The sequence below is a fragment of the Xiphophorus maculatus genome, chromosome 12, assembly GCF_002775205.1.
Source record: "Xiphophorus maculatus strain JP 163 A chromosome 12, X_maculatus-5.0-male, whole genome shotgun sequence".
In the NCBI taxonomy this organism is placed as follows: domain Eukaryota; kingdom Metazoa; phylum Chordata; class Actinopteri; order Cyprinodontiformes; family Poeciliidae; genus Xiphophorus; species Xiphophorus maculatus.
The window spans coordinates 17,654,552-17,672,557 of record NC_036454.1 but is presented as its reverse complement, the minus strand read 5'-3'; the positions used below and the strand labels follow the sequence as shown (position 1 = coordinate 17,672,557).

Genomic DNA, 18,006 nt, shown 5'->3' with positions numbered 1-18,006 from the left:
TAGCAGGCACGGTGGAAGAGTTCACAAAAGCCTGTCCAGTCAAGAGCCGGCCAGAATTTTAAATAGTAGTTTTCCATTAAAACTGCAGTTGGAACATTTTGAAACCAGATTTTGGAAAAACTTTTAAAGCAATGAAATAAACGTATTCCTCCACACTGAGAAGACATTTTCAGCGTTATGTAGAAAAGCAGTGCTTGTGGCTAGCCTGTGCATTCAAAAGCTTTATTTAAAGACATTTTATGTAAGAAATTGGTGAATCAGACCTTCTGTAAACTAACTTGCTTTAGACACATTTAAATTAACAGGGAAAGCAGGAGAATAGGCTACAGCTTATTCAGTTTGAATTTTAGTGTTTGTGACCAAGAGATCTGTAAAAGCACAACTGATTCTGGGTTAGAGCTGGGCCCATTACTGGAATCGTCTTATGCCAAGATTTTAATACAATTTTTCTATTAAATTTTAAGAATGAGTTACCACAATGTGATTGTAGCAGGAGAACCAACCACTGACCTGGCTGTTCACACAGGTAAGATTTTATTTGTGTTATTTTTCTAAAATCACTGACTCTAAAAATATGACCTCAAACATCTGGGCTGCATACATTAAGTTAAAATTGCAAAATGTTTTATTTAACCCTATAAAGCCCACACCATGAAATAACTGACAGGAAATTCCAATTCTTTGAAACTGGAGCCTTTATTGGTCCCTCTGAACAAACAAAAAATTTTTTTTCAAATATCATTTTCCATATATGAGTTTCATTTTGTATCATATTTGATACATCGGGTCACAATGCTCAAAGATTATTTTTTCTTGAACAAACAAAAACATAATAAAACACAAATAACTCAGATAAATTGTTAATTCCAAACATAAAATGTGCTACAACAATGCAGCAATAACAAATCCACCAATGGAACTGGCAGGGTGGCAGTCTCGAGTACATAACATTTCAATTATTTTCTAGACATATTGTGGCTCACAACCTTTTTATTTTGCATTGTGATAGGCTTGGAAACAGTTTCTGTCCTTGTTCAGACAAAGATGCACTCTGCATTTCTCAGAGAACACATGGGCAAAGTGGCCCACACAGTGCTTGCATCTCTGTCGGGTTCCCCATGTTGGGAAATTATTGAGGCCATCCTTTCTCACATCAGGGGGCAACTCAGTGGTTTTCCTCCTCCTGGGAGGGGTTGGCATTGCTTCCGGAGAGGACAAAGGTCTGCCACACTTTTTGACCTTTCATGCACTTGTGAGGGCAGTGGCAACAGAGGCCTGAAACCTTCGCAGGGGCAGGTGTTTCTGCCTGGTATGCAGTTTCTCCAGGTTTCTTCTGTAGCGGATCCATGCATTGATTACTGCCACTGTGATGGTGTGCCACCAAATGTAGATGTGCCATCTTCGGGATCTGAAGCTGAACTTGTACAGTGCAGAAAGCATATCAAGAAGGTCAATGCCTCTCATGAACCTGTTGTGTCAACAATGGCCGGTCTGGGAACCATTATGTGGGTTTTGGCTTTTCAATCCCAACGCTTCACACTGCCCAGTGGTTCAACACCAACAAAAGAAGAGAGCAGGTTCACAGCTTTGTTGTCATACCATCTCACAATGATGTTGTTTTCCTGGTTTACTCTGAAATCCAGTGACCCTCTTCCGTTTTTCTTCAGTTCTTTCTCATCTATCAGTTGGCAATTCTTCACCCTGTTCATTCGGACTGTGCCTATGTAGTAGATTCCTCTTTGTTTCAAGTGCTCTACCAATGGAACTGACGTAAAGAAATTGTCAGCAAAAACTTTGTGATTCTTTCCTGCTGGAAGGGTTGAGGTCATTTTCAGGACAACATCTCCTGTAGCACCAACATCAGATTTCTCTTGGTCAAGATTTTCTGCCCTTTGGCACACATCAAAGTCATATAGATAGCCACTTTGCCCACCACGTCCCCACATCTTGAACCCCCACTTGTGAGGTTCTCCTGGCATGTAGCACCGTAGATGTGATTTTCCTTTGAAAGGCACCATGATTTCGTCAACAGCGTGACATTCTTCAGGTGGTCATCATCGCCGCTATCTGGGTGTTCCTCAATCCTTGCAGGAGTCCATTCCTCATCCTCATCCTCCCCTAGCTGCTCAATGTCACTTGAATTCCCATCCATAATCATATTCAGAATATATTCAACAGTGTATGTCTTTGCCATCTAAAAAAAACACACAGGCACAAAAAACAGAGTGTTTATTTTATCTTTGAATTGGTCAGTTTTCAATGAAAATAAGCAAAAGGTGCAAGTTGCATATCTATTTTTAAGCTATAAATGTACCAAATTATGAACATGCAAACATGTCATTAGTTTATATGAAAAAAGACTGTACATTGCTTGACATGATGTAAAATACACGAAGTACAATAAAAAGATAATTGACTGATTTTTCGAGTTAACTGACCCACTGTATCAAATTTGATACATCACTTTTCAACACGGTTTTACAAAAAAATTCTGATAAAATACTAAGTAATTTTACATTGCATCAACTCAGTAAGTGTTCCTATTGATAGTTCACCCCAAAACAATTTTTTTTTCTTACCTTAACCTTCTAAAATTGGCAAAGTTTTCCTGCTGAAAACGCATGTGTCCCAGTCCTTTGCCATGGCAGTCTTGTAGTATCAGTGGAAAGGCCTCTGGTGAGAAAGTTACTACCCCCTGTTGGATTATCAGTGCACTACATGTGTCTAATTGTATACATCGGGTTTTTTAGGGAAAAAAATGTCACACTGCTCATTTGGAGGTCTCAAAAACTCATGTATCACATATGATACGTTTGGCGTTATAGGGTTAAAGAGGTTTAAAGCAGCTATTCATCTAATTAAATATTCAAAGGTGTTCATTTTGCTGAACGGGTGGTAAACACTCCCTTCTCACTGAGACCATGGTTAGCATTTTTTAGTGGTTGCCTGTTCTTCAAAATGTAGAATTTTACATGTGAAATTGTCACAAATCAAGCTAGAAGAGCATGAAGTTCATCATTTGAGACCAGTGTGGCCTTACGTTTACCTCGCTGTGAATTATTGTTACAGTTACATCTTAAACAAATCTGTCAGGTGCTGAAGACTTCTCTAATTACATTACTAGCAGACCTGTTCTGCTGTAAATGAATAACAAAAATCTTATCATACCCGTGGCAGAATATGTGCTCTTATCTCTGGAAATTTTATTTTGTACTTTGTTACCAGTCTGAGTAACTTGAATATTGGAATAGATATCTCACCAGTCTCTTTGTCATTTTCTATCCTAGAGTTTGAAGATATTGAAGCATCTTAAAGTAGATTGTTAATTTGTAACAAGTTAACAAACTTTGTCATTTTTAAAAGGTTGTCGGTACTCTACTTCTAACTCAACCATCTTTTAATTGTTGGTACAGCTATGAAGCGATGTACAGGTTTGAGTTTACAGCTGACCTTTCAGTCGAATAATATTCATTTAGCTTTTTGTACTTTGCACAACCAAAAACATCAAGTTGGTATGTCATTGACAACGATAAAGTTGCATATCATTGTAAGGTGGAAACAAAGCATTTTCTTGTTCTTTTTTAGCAACAAAAATCTAAAAAGGATGGAAATTTGTAATCAACTGCAGTGTTCACGTTAACATGTTTTCCAACCTGAGCTGCGAGTCTTTGCAGCTCATCCAGAGCTTTGGGCTTCTTGGCTAACACTCTACTTGCAGTTAGTTTTGGTGGCTGGTCATGTCTTGGTGGCTTAGCAGTTGCCCCATATTCTTTCAATTTTTGGAAGAGGGATTGAACTGAACTGTGCTCAGTGAAATGTTCAAAGCTTTGGACAATTTTATCAACTAATTCTGATATGGAAATCTCAACTTTATGTGTCATGCATTTGCTCCATAATGGAGGTCAGCCTTTATCAATTCAAAGAATCACTTTTTGCCCTTTTGCTACAAAATTAGATTTGATAAGATAGATTTCATAAACATGTATTCAATTAAATGTTTTATTTTAAAATTGAAGATGAGTCGTTGACATCATACAAAGCAAAATTAAAACTTTACTTAACAGAATAAGACCCGCTGAGTGAGCCCTTTCCATGAATATGAAAAATGAAGAAAGCTACCTAGTCCACTTTTACATTTAAAGTGGGCAACTAAAAAAAATTTTTAAGTGCCCTTCTGTTGTTGATATTCTGTGCAAATATTGCATAAAATATACAGAAGAGTTGCTAAAATCATTCTTTTTTTATTTCGTTTAAAATGAAAAAGAGTTAAAAATAGTTTCGCTATTTTTATTAACCTGAGTCATACTGTCTGGCCTGTAATCAGTCTTGAACATGACTGTAAATGAGTCAATTATTTCTGTCCTATTTTTGGTCAGCTGCTGGTTTCCTGACCCAATCCAGCCACTTTTTGTTCAGCGCTGACTCGGTGAACACAGGGTTAAGTTTTCCTCTTCCAGCGTTTATCCCTCATAATGGGATGTGCCTCCGAGTCGCTCTGCTGGTTTAAGCTGCAGCAGGTCAACATATTCAGCGCAAGAGGCGGTGCGACATGGGCTGAGCCTATTTGCAGGGAAATGAGCTGTGGACTGTGAGCTGCTCAGTGGTCGTCATTTCTCCCGACGAGGAGCTGGTGGGCCTCCGACAGACATGGCGACACGTGGAAGTGTGTGGCCGACAGGAACCGCCGGCCGTCGGGTGGATTAACCGGGGATCGGGTGAGCGTCGGCGGGCAAGTACTGAACCATTTTTTCCGCTCCCACTCCTCGGAACCCTGCGATGCGCTCCGTAGAGGAAGCGGGTTTCGCAGACATCCGGAAAACGCATCCATGCGCCACGGCAACCCTGCATCCCGATATGCTCCTGACAACACAAAGCCTGGCTTCAATTAGCTGCAGTTCAGAACCGCACATGCAAATCGGCATGGGTGCGTCAAAACGGTCATTGCGCTTTGTTTTGTGGCTGAGGCTTCGGAGTGCAGTTCTGCAATGAGACAGTCGGGGATGATCAAGTAAGACTTTATTGATACATATTTCGACAATATGGCTGATCAGAGCAACATTCAGTCCGCCGCCTCTAAGAGCATCCGGCCCTTTAAATCCAGTGAAGAATACCTGTATGCCATGAAGGAGGACCTGGCTGAATGGCTGAAGACCCTCTACGACCTGGACGTCACTGCGGACACCTTCATGGATGCGCTGGAGACGGGCTGCGCCCTGTGTCGGCACGCCAACACCGTGAACCGCGCAGCGCAGGAATTCCAGTTGGAGAACCCGGAGGCTGTGAAGTCCATGAAGGTGCCGTCGAAGGATGTTGTCTTCCAGTCACGGAACGTGATCCCCGGCTCGTTCCTGGCGAGGGATAACGTCTCCAACTTCATCACCTGGTGCAGGCAGGAGCTCTGGATCAAGGACGTCCTCATGTTTGAGACCAACGACCTGGTGGAGAGATGCAACGAGAAGAATTTCATCCTGTGTCTCCTGGAGGTGGCGCGGCGGGGGTCCAAGTTTGGCATGCTTGCGCCCATGCTGATCCAGCTGGAGGAGGAGATCGAAGAGGAGATCCGGGATCAGGAGAGCCTGCAGGCCGAGGGAGCTGAGCAGGCCGAAGAGATGAGCTCACCGAGCAGGTGTTACAGTCGGAAGGAGAGCTGTCACAGTGTGGAGGATGAGGAGGAACCGGAGCCGGAGCCTTACGTCTGGCCACAGAAGAGAGTTTTATGTGACATGCGAAACCTGGATGAACTGGTGAGTTGTTGATGAAAACATGAGGTTTCTTAATATTGTTATTTTCTGATACTATACTCACTAAAGGTGGATTCAAGTAAGTTGGAGCATCACTGAAAAGTTAAACCTATAGATTAATTACACAGTTATATCATATTCTTGATGATTTATGGCTTCCAGCCAAAATTCAATGTGTCAGAAAATCATTACCATGCATAAGACCAATAAAACCAACTATTTCTAAAACAAACAAAAAAAAATGTCATGACCTACACAAGCAAAGGAAGATTGCTGACTTGACAGTTTTCCAGAACACAGCCACTGACGCTATCTATATAGAGGGTAAACCACCAAAGGTCATTGATAAAGAAGCTGGCTGCTGTATCCAAGCGTTTTTAGAGAATTTTGTGGCAAATGTGGCATTGATTCAACAGTAGATGGACAGGAAAGAGGGGAGAGAGAGAAGGAGAAGATGTGCAGAAAATGACCCAGGGCCAGGAATTGAACTGGGTCCAACTGAGTTGAGGACTGAATAATGTGTGCCTGCTCTATCACTGAGTCGTGGCGTATCCAAGCATATTGGAGAATTGAGTGGAGGGAAATGTGTGGTAGAATAAGCTACACAAGCAGCGGGTATAACCACAGAACAGAGAGGATGGTGAAGTCATTTCAGAAGTTTGGAAAAGGTCCACAAGGGACACAGAAGCCAGACGCATCTTAAGCGTGTAGTGTGAAGTTTCCACAGTGGACGATGTTTTGGGGAGTCATGTCATCTGCTGAATTGGTCCAATGATTTTTATCAAGGCTAATGTGTTCCCAGCCATTTACCAAGACATTTTAAGGAACTTCATGCTTTCCTGAGCTGAACCACACAGGTAATATCTGGATTATTGTCAGCAGGGTAATAGGAAACACCTGAGCCAACAATTGAGACAAGCTGGAGGCTTCTATGAAAGCAACCTGGGCTTTCTGAACACCTCAGCAGAACCACAGGCTGAGCTCCATGCCACGCCTCATTAATGCAGTACTTCATGCAAAAGGAGGCCCAACCAAGCACTGAGTGTATACAGTGTAAACTCAGTACTTGGTTGGGTACTTGTACATGTTTGTATTGAACATGTTTTTGTATTAGGTTTACGTAATATTCTAATTTTCTAAGAAGCTAAATGTGCTTTTATTATAAAAAAAATCATAATAATCAAAATAAACCAAAGTAAACACTGGAAATTTATCATTCTGTGTAATGAAGCTGAAATATATTTTCCTCCAGAAATGAAACAGCTAAAATAAACTAGCTTCTCAATGATATTCTAACTTAATGAGATGCACCTGTATGTTTGCCCACAGGCAAACTAAACATGTCAGCTGCCTTTTGACTTGTGATGATTTCTCTGCTCACATGTTTAAGGGCGAAAACATGTTTAAGCTTTCCCCCAGGATATAAGAACACACTTTCCCACAACAACGCTCCCTTTAGCCTTAGCTCAAAGTAAATATAATCCAGTGTATTTTGTCCCGTATTTTAGCAGCTGTTGGGAATCCTGATTTCTCTGAGTAATGCATAAGAAATGTGTGCAAGTGTTTTTCTGAAAGTGTTTTTTCAAGTTTGTAGATTTCCTGTAGTGTGAGTGAATGTGCACATATTTTTTAAATCCTTTTCAACTAAGTGGTCAGAAAGCCCATCACCCACAAATAATTGCTCTTCCTCACAAATGACTTCTAAAAATCAAAGTGTCTTATCAGTCAGCCTGGCTACCAAGAATAATTAGCATAACACTGATACGATAATTAGCATTCTGCAGCATCCACTAAGTGTTTTTTTACTCCAACCTTTTTTGTCTTCTAATCCATATTGAGCTGGTTGATCTTTATTAGAAGTTGCTGGTCCTCAGCAGACCAGAGCAAAGCTAATGAGCGAGCAAACACCCAGGCAGAACACATGCTTTTGCAGGGCTGCAAGAATGGTGGTGGAGTTAATATTTTCATGCTGATGAGAGGAACAATGCCCGTCTTTGACATCAATGATCTGAGAGCCAATGGGGCAGGAGGAGAGGAGACGGCGGATGGGCACACTCATGCTTGTGAGTGTGCCCGTCACACTCACAAGCATGAGTGGAGCGCTATTTTTTTTTGGTGACCTCTGTGGACAGAAATAGGAGGAGGATGTGCTCTGTACTTGTCTAGCATATGAGTCCACACACTCTCGCTCATATGACTGAGGATTATACAAGCCAACGCATTTTGGGACAGAACGTTTAGAGGAGCGCTACTGATGCATATGCCCATCTTTTCCTTTTCAGCCACCATCCCTCTGCCCCTGAGCGGTCACAGTGTCATGTGTCAGACTTGGAGAAAGAGAAACACTCAGACAACCGCATTAATCTCGGTTATCATCTGTCTGAGAATCCAGTCCTCTTCCTCTTTGGAAACTGCATTTTAGCTGCACAAAACAGAGAGAAGTGATTAAAATAAGTCATTTAGAACAAATGAAAAAAAATGAACCGTTATTAGATATGAGGCTGGTGGATTTAAGTAGCTGAGTATTATCAAGGGTATTTTATGTATTTAGTTGAGATATTTATTTAATCTTTACAGCTGCTATTTGTCACACTTTTGCCTGCAGTTAAATTTTACTATTTAGCATATACACTACAATGGTGTCATTAATGCAGATTAATGTAAACTAAATGACTTACCCATTCCAAATGTAAAAAAAAATACATGACAGCTTTGCTAATCATGCACAGTCCTACTTTATTACACGCTTTTCACTTTAGATTGATGTATCAAAGATGTTTCTGCAGATGGACATGCTCCAAACCCTCAGCCTGGTTTTCATGTCTTAGTTAGGACATAACAGCTAAATCATTGTTTACATCACATGCAGGACATCATGAATAATCACAGGTTTAAATTTCAAGCAGAAAATGTGAGCTATTCTGTTAATATGTGTGAAGCTTTTCACTCCAAGACCACTTTAACTGCACTGACTCCCAGCAGCTCAGTGGCAGCACAGCAGCAAGAAGGTCCTGGGTTCAAATCCTGGCCATGCCCTTTCTGCTCACAGTGTTCAGGTGCGTACTAGTGTGGATTCTTCCCAGGTGCTGCAGTATTTTCCCACAGTTCAGATAAATGTGTGATTACAAATACAGATCAGTTAATCAGTTACTTTTGCACTTCTCAGGTTTGAGTTGCTGCCCAGTGATAGACTGGTGATTTGTCCAGGGTGTAGTTGACCGTTAAAGAAAGGCATCACCTCCTTGGCAACCCACCAACAATAAACACAAGCAGAATATGGGTGGATGTTCTTTAGCTATTCAGACTACTCTACATGTTGCGTCATTTCAAATGCTGGTGTGTCTAACTGTACTCTTATAAACAACAGAGTATTCCTGTTGTTTAAGATTTGGAAATAATTGAAATCCATATGATTATTCAAGAAGACTGAGAATGTTTATTGATAGAAAGCTTAAAATTCAGCTTCCTCTTAGTGTCTTAGTAATTATAGAGTAGTTTTTTTGTTTTATAAAACAATGCAATATAGGTGATGAACTCTGAAAATACCTATTCAACCGTCAGGTGACTCAGTAAGCTCAGGATGTGTCACATCCACCAATTGCTGGATACAATGAGGATTAGCTGTTGACTTTTCTTGTTACACACCCTCATGTCAACATTCACCATCTGTACTTCTTCCTCTGATCTGCTGCTGCTGCTTACCCATATATACATATAAAGTGATAGAGCTTATAGAGCATAAGGATGCAATATATTTGATTGAATTCCTTCAGTCAGCGTAATTCCTTCTGCCTGCTCACTCATGTAAACTGGTTCATATCTTTTCCCACCTCAGGCTTCACGTTCAGCCCTTCTTTAGTTCATACGTGAGCCGTCGCTCCCTTCCCCCACCCGTCTCTACCCTGGAGACACCAAAACGCAGAGTGTGACCGTGTGTTTTGTTGGTGTCCTTGAAGGTAGGAAAGGAATAGGCAGCTGCAGTTGGCGGGGAGGCAATCAAAAGCAGACATCTCCATCTGTCAGCGAGGATTCCTCGTGATTAAAAGAAGAGAACGAATCTGTCTTATCGACCCTACTGTATTACGCTTCGGGCTCAAGCCGTGCATTTATAGAATAAAAAAGGGGTGCAGACAACAGACAGTGCACCTACAGTGGCTTCACTGTACACTCTGTTAAACCTGACTGCAGTGGATGCTACTTTGGGAGGCAGGGCTACAGTGGAGAGAGTGAAAGTAGGTCATCCTGCTTTGCGTTGGACCACACTCAGATGCTTTGCTGAGAGAGCATGACAGCCTTCAGTGTCACATATGCTCATGTCTTTAGTGTTTTAAAGGTTTTTTAGTGCTGCAGCCGTCACTCCTTTGCCTCCTCTTTGTGTAGCAGGCTGTGGATGGAAACTGCTGACTCCTCACTTTGCATATTACCCACTTTATGCCTTTATTGGAGCGTTTGATGCCATCAGCTGATCATTTGCATGATTGCCATTCAATCAAGTCTCTATCTGGTCAGGCTTCTTTCAGCAATTATGAACTATTATTCAGTAGGTGTTTTCCGCAACAGTCTGACCTCAGACAGATGCTGAACATGAATTCCCCTAACGTTTCCCATGAATATGAGTGCAGATTGCTGCTGAGCCTCTTTCGAAACATATTGGCAAACGGGTTATACTGATATAACCTGATATTTAACTTCCTTACCTGATTGATTACGTTGTTGTTTGATTGCAACAGAGGTAAGCACTTATAGCACTCGATGCCTTTCAGTTTCTGTTATCTCTTCTGCACCTGATGGGCCGTTTGTCATGTTGTCAGAAGACAAGTATCAATTTACAGAGAATAATTTCCCTTGCTGCATCATCCCTTGTATGCTGTGGAGCAAGTATGATTACATTTTAGCCATGCTATCTGGAGCCCTATACAAATCATGAAGCTGCATGAAAGCCTTCTTTAGATAAAGTAATTGGTTATCTAACAGGCACCTCTCAGGTCTCCATAACATGATGGTTGTTAAAAAAGATAAGAAACAGGCATAAGATTTTATAATGACGTTTCTGTTTGGATAAAAGAAGAGACCTTAGGATAGTATGTTTGTAAGTAACCCCTTGAAATGATGGTTATCATCAACTTTTGTTGGGCCAATCTTTGCTCTTGTTGTGACTTGCTTAGCTAAGCAGCTGCTGGCTGTAACCTTGATAAGAGTTGCTTCAATTTTTTTACTTAGTGAGCGAGAGTATGAATATATTTACAGAGCCTTAAAAAAGTATCCATACCACTTGAACTTTTTCAACCACAAAACCTCAATGTATTAATTGGGCTTTTAAGTGATGGACCAACACAGTGTAATATAAAAGGTGAAGCATGCACAAATAAACTCAATGGCTTAGATCTTCTCCCATTTAGTCCACCTTCATTACACTTTAATGGCAAAACTAATCATTATCACACAGAAAGGCACAAATAACCGTAGCCTCTAAACTCATTATCAATGTGTACAATCTATTCCTCCTCCCCATGTGGGTGTTTTAACTGACATACGTGACCCAGAGGCGTCCATCCATCTGTTTTTCTGCCACTTCTGTGCTGGTTGGGCCTGTAACACACACCTTACAAACTCTGTGCTTCAGCTCCATCCCTCAGGCTACAGCTTTAACGTAATTAGAAAACATTATTGTCATTCATGCTGTCATTTTGCACCTCCCCGCACCCCATGCTGGTTACAAAGTTAATTTGTGCGCAGACTGTGTTGCATTTATGAGCTAGAGGATTGGAGCAATTCTGGTTTATGGTGTGTGTTTGTGAGGGGAAGTAAAGTTAGATATGTAGGATGGTGGTTCAAAAACTTTATAACATTTTTGTTCTGCCAGGGAATTGCCCTCTTCGGGTTGAATCTCTCCCCTTTCTCTCCTTATCTTATGTTTTTTCCCTCTTCTGGAAAATGTCCAGGCTTCAGCCCATGGAGAGATAAACTGAAAGAGGAGTCTTGCCCTACATTGATAAAAACCCTTTAAATTCTCTGTTCTGTGGTTTTTAATACATTGTCTTACAAAAAGAAGGAAACTTGAAGTAATGTTTGTTCTTTATCGTTTGGAGTGTAGCAGCACTTGTACTCTGTAGAAAGGCCATAAAATGAGCCAATAAAATGAGTGGACTAGCACACCTAATGTTGAAGAATGCGCTTAGCAAACTGCCTGGTCCTAAGATGAGTCACGAGAGGCAAAACTGAAAATGAGCTTCCCAAACTGTGAGGAACGTCCAGGCAAGAACTCTGTATCAGTAAAACAGTGCTTCACAAACATATTAATGCCCCGTTAATTTTTGTAACATTCTGCTGTATTACAACCACAAACTTTTATTTTATTGGGATTTTATGTCATAGAATAAAACACAAAGTAGTACATGACAGATCAGTATTACTAGTAAATTTCCTAAAGTTTTTCCTTAGTGTGGGATTTTCCTCTAATTAGTCCATCCTCCCATCATCTGCGAGCAGCTTCAGATGGACTATCACATAAGATCCCAGTATAATACACTGGAGCTTGGGTTTGTAATGTGACGAAAGGTTCAGAAGTTCAAGGGTCAGGAATGCATTTGCAAAGCCCTCTACGTGCAGACACACTTTGTAGAATACAAAAGTCTGCTTTGCTTGGTCATAATGTTATTTTCAAGGCCATCTGGTAGTGTTAAATGTATAATCTACACTTGAATCAATAAAGAAATGGATAGTAAAACCTAAACAGCTTTTTTATCTCCTCCTGTCCTGTTTCCTGTACTCTTCCCAAGGGTTCTGTCTGCCTATCTCTGTCATCAATGGGCCCTTAGAAGTTTGCAGGTCAGGAAGGAACAAAATTAGGAGATTGTTGACTCACGCTGGGCAGATATGACGTGATCTGAGCAGAGGCATTTTTAAAGGAATGTTAATTATACCTGAAACAATCTGAGGACAAATGCAGAGGCTCGGCTTTAAGAGAACAACACTCATTTCTCTTTCTGTTCTTAGGGAAAACATGTCCGTATTGCTTATCTTAAGATAAAAACAGGAGGTTCTAAGAAAAGGGTAGTGGGGACATGTGATCTAATGTTCAGTCACTCTTTGCTTTTCTCTCTCAAACATCTGCAACTCTTGCTGAAATTGTCTCTCCTCCAGATCATCTGGGTCTGTAATTCCTCCTGTAGTTTTTCTCAGCGTTCCTGCTCACTTCCGCATATTTCCTGCCTGACCTTTTCTCACTCCTCCCATTCCATCTCCTTCTGCAGACAGTGTGTGTGTGTGTGTGAATTTATATTTCAGTATTTCCAGTCTTGTTGACACAGTGAAGACATGGGAAGCTGCACACACTTCACACCAAATAGTCTACAATATAAACACTTAAACTGCCAGAGTGTCTTTTGATTAGGTTATCATTTAGAGATGTTATTGTTCATTTTCCTGCTCTGTTCTTCATGTGAGGCTCTGTGTGAGTCGTGGTGCTCCTCCCTTGAAAAAATCCATGACCTCAGTTGAGGTGAGTACAAACTGCACAGTGAAAAAAGGAACAGTGAGCTGGGTGTGTGTTTGTGTTTGTGTTGTTATAGCAATCTTTCCATTCACTCACCGGTTGCAGTTTTTCCAAAATGGACTGGTCATTCTCTGAAACTGAATAATAGAAAGAGTAGCAGAGAAAGAGTAAAGGCCCAAGCACAACAACAAAAATAATAAATGGTATATACTATATAACAATTTTAACAGCTCTGTTTTCTGTTCAGTTGTTCGTGATAGTTACATTTATTTCCATGACAGAAACAAGAAAATATGTAAAATGGCGTAAAAGGAAAAAAAAAAAAAAACAAGCACAAGGCAGCTGAGAAAACAGCTGAAAGTGATGACATTATATGTTTGAGCCACCATCCCAGAGTATAAGTACATCCAGGAAAAAAGCAGTGACAGGAATGTCTGCAGTTTGAATTTGGGTTCAAAACGTGAAGATTTATATTGCAATGTTTCCAGTGAGGAAAAGTCATGAGAAATGTCCAAGAGCAGTAGCTTGGGATCCTAAAAACCATTTGAAGGTGCTCTTTTTGAACCAAACCTTCCTGTAATTCATCACTATGGTGAACAGTCACCTGTAACACCAAAATTATGCCAGTATTCACAAAGATTACATTTTTGCTCCTGTTCTGACCATCATTACTCTGATGTTCACATACGTGCATCAGCATGTTCCTCCAACTGTCACCAAGTCACACACTTCTATATATAATCAGCTCATGCTTTACTCCTGTAGGTTTTCAACATTACAGTAACATAGTTACCAAAACATCTTTCTAAAGGTATTGTCTGTTTCACCACTCTGTTGATCTGTCTGCAGTTAGTTTTTCCCACATTTTATTTACATTAAAAAGACGCTTCCAGATGTATAGTGAGGATTTTTTCAGGGATGTCCAGCTAAATAATGTGTAAATGCTCCATAAGTGCCTCGACTAACATCAGTAAATATTTTAATCATTTTTTAGATGTAGTATTTACTAAATATGTAAACACAGAGCAAAACTGTTTTTAAAGGCTTTTAGGAGACATTTGTCATCCTGACTTGTTTACCTTCATGGAGCTTGACCATGTTTTTTTGTTTCAGAAAATGACCTTTAAAAATATTAACATGCTTTGGAAAGCAAAGGAAAAATTGATTTTGATCAATTTGTGCTTCATACTTTCAATACTTTAATTTTTTTTTCTGACGCTAAAATATGATGCATGAACTTTATCCTCATATTAACCCAATCAACCAGCAAAGGGACTTAAAATGTGCAGAGTGGATGAAAGAGTGAAACAGTAAGCTGAGGCTTTAGTGCAGCAGGTGAAACGGAGAACGTAGCTGCAGGTGAGATGCAGAGTCTTAGTGCTTGGAGTCGCCCCTCTTTAATTAGCATTGGATAAAAGAAGGATGCCATTTAAAGAAAATAACAAGGTGCTACTTGCCAGAAGCAAAGTATGTCCCTAAAGCCTGATGTACTTCATGAAAGGTGCTGTAAACATCTAGAGTTTAAAAGCTCACAAACCCACAATCTTCTTCTAGCATGTCATTTGATTATTTCAGTGTACCTCAGCCCTGTTGTCCTTGCACACTAAGTTAAGAGGCATTTACTGATCCTGTCCTCCTGTGCTTTCCGCCCCTTCGGTGCTCCACTTTCTCTACCTCCTCGTCAACAAGTGTGCACACGCCTTTGTCTGAGAGAGAGACGCCAAGGCAAACATGCAGGCTGTCCAATCCAGACAGAACTCCGGCATGTGCAGCACAGGGCTGATCTCACTCCGCCCTGCAGTTGTGTCTGACTCCTGGTTGCCTAATAAGCACCCCCTTCGACCACAGCAAGGGCTCTGACTCCCAATTCAGATCCCAGCTGGCAACACCGGCCTGCTTACATCATCATCATCATCATCTCCACCACCACCACTCAGCGTCCGGGCTTTTTTTTTTTAACCCTTTAGGTTCATGATGCCACAAGCAGAGAATATGTCATTAGCTGCTCAGAGTGAGAGAGAGAGAGAGAGAGAGAGTTCATTATTGAGCGCTGAAATGTGTTTTTGAGGTGTTTTGTGTTGAGTTCAAAAACCATAATTGTGTAATAGGATCAGGTGAGAGAAGCTTTTATTATGATAAGACAGCCAGGGACAGTGTTTTATCACCGAGGAGGTACTTGGAAAGGAGATTTGGCAGGAAGATGACTGTCCAACATCCTCTAACTCTCTGGCAGCCAAGAGACTGTTCATTTCTCACACTGTGAAGGAGAGTCATTGTTATGCTGTTACACTCTTGTCTAGCAGTGCTTTAATCCCCAGTTACACATAATTATGACTAAACATGATCTCCTCAAAGAACAGGAAGGCATCTCCGTCAGGCTCCCCCTCATATATGTGTCACCTTTGTAAGTCGTCGTCATTGTTAAAATAATGTGTTTTTTTTTTTTTTTTCCTTTTTTTTGTTCTCATCAGGTACGTGAAATCCTTGGCCAGTGTTCCTGTCCAGCTCAGTTTCCTATGATTAAAGTGTCTGAAGGGAAGTACAAAGTAGGAGACTCCAGTGCTCTGATCTTCATCAGGGTAGGTCTAATCTATTGGAGTTGTTGCTTATCAAACTGTTTTATGTTTTACTTTTGCACTTGAATGTGCAGTATATATGTAACTTTGAATACATATTTTATTAGCTTGAGTTTCACAGGCTTTGCTAAATAGTTACTGGATGAGTTCTATTTGATATAACAAAACAATTAAATGTTTACTTTAAAACTTGATTGAATTTCTATGATTGCACTAAGACAAATGAGCAAACTAAAACAATAAAGTGTATTCCTGCCTTTTGATGACAGCCGGGTTAAAATGATAAATAGCATCCAGCTCTCCTGTCTTTAACGAAACAGTGAAATATAAATTTTTTGCTGATTATTCTTGATTACGTTCTTATGAACAGGACTTTTCGAATTTAATACCAAACTCACACATGTTGTAGAAATAGACAAATACTGTTCAGATTTCAAAAGAACTTCTTTATATGAACTACAAACAAGAGGGATTCGTCAAGCTGAAAATTGGGGTTCAATTTGTCCTTTATTGTTCCTTTGTACTGCGACAGACTGGCGACCTGTCCAGGGTGAACCCCGCCTCTCGCCCGGAACATTAGCTGGAGAGAGACACCAGCACCCCTCCCGACCCCACTAGGGAAAGAAAATGGATGGATGGATGGATGTACCTTCCTAACATCCTATTTCTATAAAAGTTACAGTAAAAAAAAAAAAAATTCAATGGAAGAAAGACGTTTGGATTTTAATTTAGATCAAAGTAGACAAAGTAAAGCCTCACCATCCATGCCTAACACTTTACATACACATAAATATATAAAGTCATCAGTAAGTGGGCTGTCAGAAAGGAGCCTGATGTTTTGGTAAAATTGCAGATAAATTCAATCACTTGAACTCTGTTATTCAAAATGCATTAGTCTTTTCTATTGGTCTATAGAAAATGAGTGGAGTTTGACAGGATTTCAGTAACAGATTAATTACCTCATGGCTGCTTTCTTTGGATTCTCTTCTGGTTCATAGAAGAATTTCAACATAATGACTGTACGGAATATTGTGCAAGATAACTTTTGTGGGTGTCTTTATTGGAGCTATGTCTGTACACGCACTATAATGGTGAAATAAAAAAGTTATTTACAACCATATCTGAGCCTATCTGAGAGTTATGCTCTTCAGAGAAAACTTGGGTAACCTCAAGTGACTTTATTCAATCCCGCAGAATAGCTAGAAAGAGAATGTGTCTCTTATAAAGTTTAGAGGTACATTGAGGTATGGTGGAAGGAATAATCTTTAAAATGTCCCCATCAGGACATGGTAGTTTTTTTATTTCTTAAAGAATTTCTGTCGCCGTGCTTAACATACTGACAGATATCAGAAGTATGTCATATGCTTTAGGGCCACTCTTCTTTTGCAAAATAACGGTGAAATCTTGAGAATGAAGTTGAAATTTGATTTCAAGAGCAAAGTTGAAATATGAGAAAAACATTGTGTGGTTTAAGTGACAATATTGACAATAAAGAGAAAATAAAATCTTAAAGAAATGGCAAAATCCGGAAACTGCTACGTTCTCTAAAAGCAGGTTTGGTCAGCGTCGAGTCAACATCCATCCTGAGTAAGAGTTTGCATCCACTATGTTTAAGAGAATACATTTTGTTAATAAATCCTGTTCTACAGTTTTAGCTCATTTACTCATGCTGTGATTGTTGCAAGTCTTTGCTCCAGTGTTGTTTCAACTTTATTCTTGATATTTTTCTCTCTGTAGTCATTCTGACTTTCTTCTCATCCTTTTAGCTTTGATGAAACATTTTCAGTTTTCATCTCATTGCTTTGCCTTTTTCTCGCTCTCTCTTTTTTGTTTTACATTTCAAATTTTATCACAAAACAAATAAGCAATAAAAAATATTTCCTTCTCATTTTTTCCTCCAACTGTCTGTCCCCAATACTTTGTCATAGTGAAATTGAGTTACTGACAGAAACTAAATGAAACAGTAAAACCGAAGCACAGATCATAAATGCTGTAAGCTACAATCATTCTGCTGCTATATTTGGCACTGAAGAGGTTCAGTAATTGAGTGGAACCGCATGGTGCCGACATATGGCTTCACGTGTTGTTCCAAGGGTTATGAAGCAACAGAACTCAGCTGCTTGGCTAATTCAGACCACTTTAAAGTGCTTTCATGTAACAGCACTGTGATTTCTTTGCATTATGAGAGTTTTTA

At 40.1% G+C, this 18,006-nt stretch overlaps 1 protein-coding gene across 2 annotated transcripts in view; it reads left to right on the top strand.

The window, feature by feature from the left end:
* Positions 1 to 4,421: 4,421 nt before the first annotated feature.
* Positions 4,422 to 18,006, top strand: part of gas2l1 (growth arrest specific 2 like 1) — a 28,080-nt gene continuing 14,495 nt past the window's right edge. The window contains exons 1-2 of one of the 2 annotated variants that reach the window (XM_023343774.1): positions 4,424 to 5,744; positions 15,708 to 15,815. In XM_023343774.1, the coding sequence (XP_023199542.1) occupies positions 5,040 to 5,744; positions 15,708 to 15,815 (813 nt within the window). In that variant the 5' untranslated portion in view covers positions 4,424 to 5,039. Of the gene's footprint in view, positions 5,745 to 15,707; positions 15,816 to 18,006 lie in introns of both variants that reach the window. The other variant, XM_023343775.1, reaches the window with a different exon arrangement.